The sequence below is a fragment of the Crocuta crocuta genome, unplaced genomic scaffold, assembly GCF_008692635.1.
Source record: "Crocuta crocuta isolate KB4526 unplaced genomic scaffold, BGI_CrCroc_1.0 scaffold13, whole genome shotgun sequence".
NCBI classification, from domain to species: domain Eukaryota; kingdom Metazoa; phylum Chordata; class Mammalia; order Carnivora; family Hyaenidae; genus Crocuta; species Crocuta crocuta.
The window spans coordinates 7,112,438-7,120,150 of NW_027530007.1; the positions used below are offsets into that span (position 1 = coordinate 7,112,438).

Consider the following 7,713-nt stretch of genomic DNA (forward strand, 5'->3'; position numbering starts at 1 on the left):
GCCTCGTCCGCAGAGAAGGTCACGTGAAGCCGCTTCCTCTCCCTCCCTTTGCCTCTCCTTCCCTAGAACCGCTAGATGGATGTGTTTCAACAGATTCTGAGCTGATAAAATCTTATTTATCTTCGGCTGTTGACACAGAGCCGTCCAGACTTGCCTGCTCCGGGATGCATGTATCCCTTGGTGCTTGCAGGAAACGGTTTGCCCAAATGCTGGTGTCTGCCCATCCCCGCCCTCCCCCACCGGACCCTCCCCCCATCNGCAGGTTTGGACAGGAGGAGAGTGGAGAGGTGATAATAAGTTGTCTGTCATTTTCCAGGGACGTGTAGCATCTTGCAAACCGCAAATACCGTTAACCAGCTTGGGCGAATCTGTTACAACAGATTCTGGAAGACGGGGCCTGAAGGGGGGGCTTTTATTCTTTAAATGATTTTTTTTATAGCCCACTTTTATCTGCTTCCCACACGCGTGTGTGTGTGTGTGTGTGTTCAGAGCCACATTTGTCTCCTCTCTCAGGTTATGGACCCCTTTGAGGACCTACCCAAGGCCACAGGCTCCCTCCCTCCCTAATGAAGCCCCCACAAGAACACTTACTAAGAAGCTGTGTGGGTTCATAGGGCGACCCCGGAGACCCACAGGGGGCCTCGGCCAGCAGCCCTCATTGACAGCCCTCCTGGGTCCCTCTCTCCTTCTAGGTAAGGAGGGGCCTCCTGAGCCACACAAGCCACATTGCCACACCCTCTCCTGGTGGCCTCTCCCACTCCACGGAGAGCTGCTGGGAGTGTGGGGTGGGCTCTGACATGTCAGGGAGCCCTGGACAGGATATCAGGGAAGCTGCCAGCCTGTAAGCGTCACCCCAGCCTGCTTCAGAGCACCCAGGGTCAGAAAGTGGTGTGGGTCCACGCACAAGGAAACTCACAGCCAGTGTCCCACCTTGCCCACGGGCCTGGTGGCTAGAGGCTCCAGGGAGCGTCTGGATGCTAGTAGGGCTGCAGCCAGTGCCTGGCTCTGCAGACGAGCCTGATAAAGAAGGCTGCCGATAAGCCGCAAGAGCTACTGGCTGGGGGAGGGGCCGCACACAGCTGCTGATACCCTGCACGGGCTGGACAGTGGGGCTCCCCTTGCCCGGAGCCCAAAGAAGGACAAAGTGGAGGCAAAGGCGGACTTTGCAGGTGCCGAGCGACCCTGACCGCTACCCAGGGGCATCCCCACAGGCTGTGGGCCAGAAGCTGCCTACCTGTGACAGGTGGGCCTGCAGCTGGCGGGGACACCCCCCAGGAGCCAGGCAGCCTGCCCGGCCACAAATGGGAGCCTGGTCCCAAACAAGGGAGCAGGAGCCCCTGGGACCCTTACGACCCGGAAGTAGCTGGTGAGGGCCCCCCCTTGGCTGCACTCCCAGGCCATCGGGCCTTGGGGCTACTCAGTCCATCATCCCACACATGGCTGCAGGCCAGAAAGGGCGCCTCTGGGGGCTTCTGTCCAGGGCTAACATCAGGAGTGGGGAGCACTGACACCTCTAAGGTCCCTTGGTCTCCACCAAGCTAGACCTGGGACCAGGAGGATTGTAGCTCAAAGAGGCACGCAGGGGGACAGTGCAAGGACACAGGCGTCAGGTGCAGTACGCCTCCTCCGGCCTGGGGTCAGGGGCACAGGGGCCAGTGGGCGGGGACCTGCCCTTGACCTCGGGGACCCCGGCCCCGGCAGCCTGTGGAACTCTGCGCCTCTGTCCAGTTCTTATCTGGACATGCCATCTGGCCTCCCCTGGACCCTGAGAAGGGGGCTTTGGGGATGGAGAGGGTAAGCGGGACACGTCTTTGGGGACACAGCTGGGCTTGTGGGGAGCCCCAGCCTTCCCACCAGAAGTCACCCTCCTGGCCAAGAGCACAAACGGTGGCCACGTCTGAAGCAGCAGGATCTGCCTCAGCCAGCTTCAAACACCGGGTCCCCTGCCTGTGAACTTGGTTTCTGACTCTGCCAGCTGGAGAATCCATGCCTGCCTGTCCTGGCCTCCTGGAGAAGGCAGACACCCCACTGGCTGGGCCCACGGGGAAAACACTCTGGCACGAACGCAGCAAGCACGGCTGTGAGCCAGGCTGGAGAACTCCCTGTGTGGGGACGGAGCGGGCAGGCTGGCCACCAGCCCCTGCTCACCACACAGGGTCCCCTCAACTGCCAGGGGAAAGAGCTCCCTTTGCCCTCGCCCTCACCTGACCTGTGGCCCTTCTGAGCTGCTTGGCCTTGTCAGCATATGCTCAGAGGGGTCAGCCCGCCTGGGCGGGGTCAGCCAGCACCTTCTGCTCAGAGGAGAGTCCTGGGCTCCTCTGACCGCAGGCACCCCCGTTCTGGACACGACTGCCGGCCTGGTGAGTGCAGGCACGGATGGGCCGGCTCCTGTCCCCAGTGCCTCGAAGCTTCCGGACGGCCTGAGCCTGGAGCCGGCCCAGCTGCAGGTGGCTTGGGAGGGGGCAGGTTGGCCTGGCTGTGCCCACAGTGGGGGCGGGTGCTCAGAACGGCCTCTCGATGGCCCCAGGTGACTCCAGCTGGGAGCCCGGAACACAGGCTCTCCTGCCTCTGACCTTCCTGCCACGGGAGCTATGGTCCGTCTCAAGTTTAGGAGCTCAGTTGAAGATAGGCCGCCTGGCCGGGCAGTGGTGAGCATGGTTTCTTCACTCCAAATAAACTGCACCCTCTACCAGCAGGAGAGGAGCCCCCTGCTTCTCCAGGGTGCCCCGGACACGCGGGGATGGTCACTTTCCAGGTTTTAAGGCAATGGTTGGCTGGACTCGAAGCTAAGTACCCGGCGAAGCCTGTGAGGCAAGGAGAGTTTGGGACACTAAACCTCTGACCGCCCTGCAGCGGGCAGTGGCTCCTGGGCGCAGGTGGTGAGGGGCCGAGGTGGCCTCGGCAGCATGTGGCACCCCCTCGTTTCATTGTGCCCGAGGCCCTGGAGGAGCCAGCTGGGCCCTCACATAGGAGGACGAGGAGGGGGGCACACGGCCACAGGGGGGACCCGGGGCATTAAGGCCCCGCGGGATCCCCTGGCAACCCCTGAACCTCCACTTCCCTGAAGCTTGGAGTGCTAGTCACTTGTTCGAGGGGGCGCTCCGGCCCTAAAACGAGCCCTAGCGTCGCAGCCCTGTGGCCTGCCCTGCCCGGGCGTCCGCACGCCTCGCCTTTCCTCGCCCTTGTCTCCCCCTCCTCTTCCTGAGGCCACCTGGACAAATGGACCGATCGCCCCTGCAGGCGGGGAGGTGCGGCCAGGGGAATTCTGGGGACTGGGGTCCCCACACTTGAGCCCAGGCTCCAAAATCCTGACAGTTTCCCCCACAACTGAGCACTGAAAAGCTTCACTGGCTGCTCAGCCGAGACCCTCGCCCGGAGTCCACAGGACGGGTGGGCGGGAGCCTCGGGACCATGTGGCCGCGTCAGTTCCAGTTCCAGGAGGAGCCATGCCCCTTATAAAGGCCCCCGACACTGGCTGGGCAGCAAGGAGGGGCTGGTCCCGGGCCCGGCTCCCCACTCGGCCCCCAAGGCCAAGTCCTGAGGCCTCCAAGCCCAGCGGCTCCAGCTGCTGCAGACGGTGGTGAGAGAAGGGGTCCCCGGCTCAGGCCAGAGGCCAGGGCGCCGACGCCGGCAGGGCCAGCCTGCAGGAAGCGGGTCCCCGCCCCAGGAGCTTTGCACAATGCAGGCAATCACTGCAATTTCCCCTGCTCACTCCTCACTCTGTCTCCACAATAGACACCGAGCACTCTTCCCTGGGCCTTAAATACGTGTAATTGCTTCTGGTGCCAGTAAAAGGTATTAATTCCACTTACGCATTCCATAAACTTTTAGGATAACGCAATTGATACCGTGATCGTGTTGGGACACATGCACTATTATTTTCGTGCTCGCAAACCTCCGAGGGGCTGGAAAGTTTTCTCCTGAATCCATTAGTGTTGAGTCAGCCACATTCTGCCAGGAACCCCACGGAGAACCTTTGTATCTCCCGCCTGCCTTCCACAGGGTCCTCCTCGGCCAGGAGGGTGGTGCTCACCTGTGTGCGCTGGCTCGCCCCCACCATGGCCAGACTGACGCTCACTCATGTGTGGGGCGGCTGGGAGTCATTCAGGGGGCTGTGGGGAGGCCCCCCGGGGACTGACTGAGCCATTGCACCCCTGTGAGCCCTCACCATCACGCCTCATGCTACCCAGCTGGGCCAGGGCTCCGACTGTGCGAAGCCTCTTGCATGACCTCGGGGCCCCCTCCCATACCTCCCAAACCCCAAGGACAGCCCCCTTCCCTGGCGAGGCCCAGTCTAGGGGCCAGGGGACACTGAGCTGGGCTAGACAGCGTCCAGACGCCCCTGTCATCGGCTGCTCCTCGAGGTTCCTGGGACCAGCCATCGGTATCACTGCCAATCCCAGGGAGGGCTGCGGGGTGAGTGTGGCCGTCGGGGCCCAGAGGCTGGGCCAGGGTGTGCTGAGGAGGGCTTGGGACAGGGACAAAGGCACAGTCACCCGCCATTGCTGGCCAGGCTCCCCCGTCCACCAGAACGAAGAGCATCAGTGCCCACGGGTGCCAGCCAGGTAGTGTGAGGCGTGCCTGCTGCCCTGACCTCTCGGGGTGTGTCTCTCCTGCATGCCCCCAAGGCCCCGAAGAGCGCTGACACAAGACAGGCCAGGACCCTGGGATGGCCCCACAGCAGCAGCTTGTGAGGTGCTCCCCGGGCTCCTCACCCCAGGCTACACCCCACCTTCAGAGCCCAGCCCAGAGCAGTGCATCAGACCTGACCCCTGGACCCTGCCAGCCTAACTCCCCCCCGGTCCCGTCCCCGATCCCTGGTTTATAATCCAGGAGGCAGAACACACGTCCCTTCTCTGTCTGCTCAGTTATGCTCGACCCGCCGTCCAGGCCTCGGTGGGCGGGCGGGTTGTCAGAACCCTGGGCGGCGACCAGAAGGGGCTGCACATGTGCACACGTGTTTGTGTGTGCTTGTGCACGCGTGCGTGGTGTGCATGTGTGTAGTCGTGTGCACAGATGGGTGTCCACGTCTTCACGCGTGTGCAAGGTGTTTCCGTATGTGCATTTGTGGCGCGCACACAGGCCTGTGAGCCAAGGGCTCCCCTCGGTGCCCGAGGAGCACGGATGTGAGATGTGGGGGTGCTCGCAGGGGGCCTCAGCCAGGCAGAGGCCAAAGACCCCATTAACAGCTGCGGTCCCTTGGGGACTTGGCGAGGGTGTTTTTTCTGAGCGGGGACAGGAGTGAAGGCAACAGTCAATTTGGAATTGTACTTGAGAAAAATATGAATTATCTATCAGTTACCAGCCGGCCGGCACGGCGGGAGCCGCGCACGGCATGGTGCGGAGCCCAGAAGCGCGCCCAGGAAGCAAGTCCGGGCAGCGCCCGCGTAGCCAGACCCCAAGAGCTGCGGGCAGGCGGGCTCCGGGCGGTCCCCATCCTGCACCGTGATCCCCGGGCAGGGAAAGGCCCCTGCGGGGGGTCTTCTCCCCCAGAGCCAAGGTGCCAAGAATCTCATTATCAATGTCGGGCCCACCTCCACTCCCTGCACTGNCCGGGGCAGGCCACTCCATGGGGCAGACAACCGTGACCCAGCTATGGGCCCTCTGTCCCTGATGCCACCCCGCTGGCAGGGGAGGGGAGGACAGAGGCCCCAGGTGGGGGTTGGGGGGGACAGCCAGCCGAGGCACGGCTTCCGTCCCTCCCTGAGGACCAGCTCAGACCATCGAAGGCACTCCAAGTCCCCCAAGACACTGCAGAGACCCCACCTGCATCCTCAAACAGTGGAGAGGAAGGGAGCCAGGAAGCCCTGCAGTGCCTGCCACGATTCCTAGGGGGCCGGCAGCTCAGGCCTGGGTCACAGCATTGGTGCAGAAGGGGCCGGGACCCTCCCCTGAGAGGCTGGGGGAAGGGCTCAGGGAACAGCATGAACATGGAGTAGGAGTGGTAGTGAGCCTCCTGTCACTAGAGGTGTGCAAGAGTGGGGATGCCTCAGGAGCCTCCTGACCTGGCTTACAGTCATCCAGCCCAACCTCAAATCTGGGGTGGGGGGACCAGGACCTCGCATGCAATAAGAGAACCCTCTGGCACTTGCCGGTCCTGCTGAAGAACCTCACCCAGGAGGTCAGCTCTATGGCAGCCCACCCCCAGCCCCGCTGCTAAGGTGACACACTGCTCCTCCTGTGCCAGCCCGTGCTGCTTGGGCAACAACACCCCCTTTAAGCCTTACCACCAGCGACGAGGAACACAGCAGGAAAGTCACAAATGAGGAAAGCCGGGCACCGACGGGGTGGGGGCCCCGGACCAGCGATGGGCCAGCAGCTGGGGTGGCAGGGGAGCTGTGACTTGGAAGCCAGACCCAGACTGGCTGCTGAAGAGCCTGACCAGTTCCCTGAGGTTCACCACCCCCGTCCCCCCCACCCCCCCAGGAGCCAAGCCGGCAGTGGGGATTGGAGACCCAGTTCTTAAAGCAGCAGAGCCCCAGGGTCACCTGCTCGGTGCTCCTGCAGGGACGCGGCCACGCTGCCTTGAGACCTCCCTGTTCCCAAGCTCTGGTGGGGACCGTGGAGCTGCTGTTCCCTGCAGGAGGGGACACTGCCCCGTGGCCAGGACCCACTATATGCACACGGGGCAGGCACTGGGCAAGGCTCCTGTGTCGGGGCAGGAGACCTGGGGTGCCCTTTCCCCACCAGTGCCCGGCGTGCCCTGGGAGAGCCAGTGGCCTGTCCGGGTCTGGCATCCCTGCCACGCCCCTGCCCCTGTGGGCGCGTCTGGCAGCCCCTTCCTCTCACAACCGAGGCAGGACAGTGCGGCTCAGCGATGAGGCACATAGCCCGCAGACCCGAGGCCGGACCACGGGGCTCTAGCGCTTACTACCCGCGTAACTGCCAGCGAGCGACCTTCCCTGCGGTGGCTACTTCCCTGGCTATAAAATGGGACGATAACAGATTCTCCCTTGTGGGCTGCTGGGTGGTTTCGAGAGTAAACTCCGCGCACGGGCAGGTGTGTGCGCGGGATGTCATCCAAGTTGCAAAACCCCTACCAAGGCCAGAACGCTCCCACACAGCCCGCAGCGCCCTGGACCCACCCCCCACATCCCCGCGCCCGTGCTCACAGACAACCTGGGGGCTGCACAGGCAAAGCCCAAGCCACCGACCGCGACACCCACCGGACCTCCTGGCGACCCGCCCCGCCGGGAGGAGGCGGCTTCTGCAGACCCCGGTGGCTGATCTGCGCCCCCTGCTCACCCAGGAGGGGATGCCAGCCCCAGCTGAGTGCAGGGACGCGGGGGTCTCCGTGAGGATGGCCTGCCTCTGCCCCGCAGACCCGGCTGTGGAGCCACGCCTGCCCCTCTGGGGCCCCAGGAGGCTGGCCGCCCTGGCCGCGTGCGTCCGAGGGGTGGGCACGCCCAGACTGCCCAGCCCCAGACCCGCCTCCCGCCCCACGCTCCTCCCGGGCCGGCCAGCGAGAGCCTCCAGGGCCGTCACCCCTCCCCACCCGCAGCCCCGGCCCCCCCCCCGGGAGCCCAGGCACAACTCACCGTCCAGGTGGCCGACTTGGCTGTGCTCGACTGCTGGAAGGTGACCTCGAAGTGGTGGGGGCCGGGGTAGTCGGTGTTGGAGGGGATGGCCGGAGCGGGCGACATGGTGTCGAAGGTGGAGCTGGGCTGCGCGTAGGGGGAGTGGGTGGGCACGCTGGCGGCGTGCTCCGGGGGG

The 7,713-nt window shown here is 64.2% G+C and overlaps 1 protein-coding gene across 1 annotated transcript in view; it reads right to left on the minus strand.

The window, feature by feature from the left end:
* The window catches only part of TP73 (tumor protein p73), a 45,284-nt gene that overhangs the window by 9,884 nt on the left and 27,687 nt on the right, over nt 1-7,713 (minus strand). The window contains 2 exon segments of the mRNA XM_077763888.1: nt 7,539-7,709; nt 7,712-7,713. The exon segment at nt 7,712-7,713 is cut by the window's right edge and continues 91 nt beyond it. Of these exon segments, the coding sequence (XP_077620014.1) occupies nt 7,539-7,709; nt 7,712-7,713 (173 nt within the window).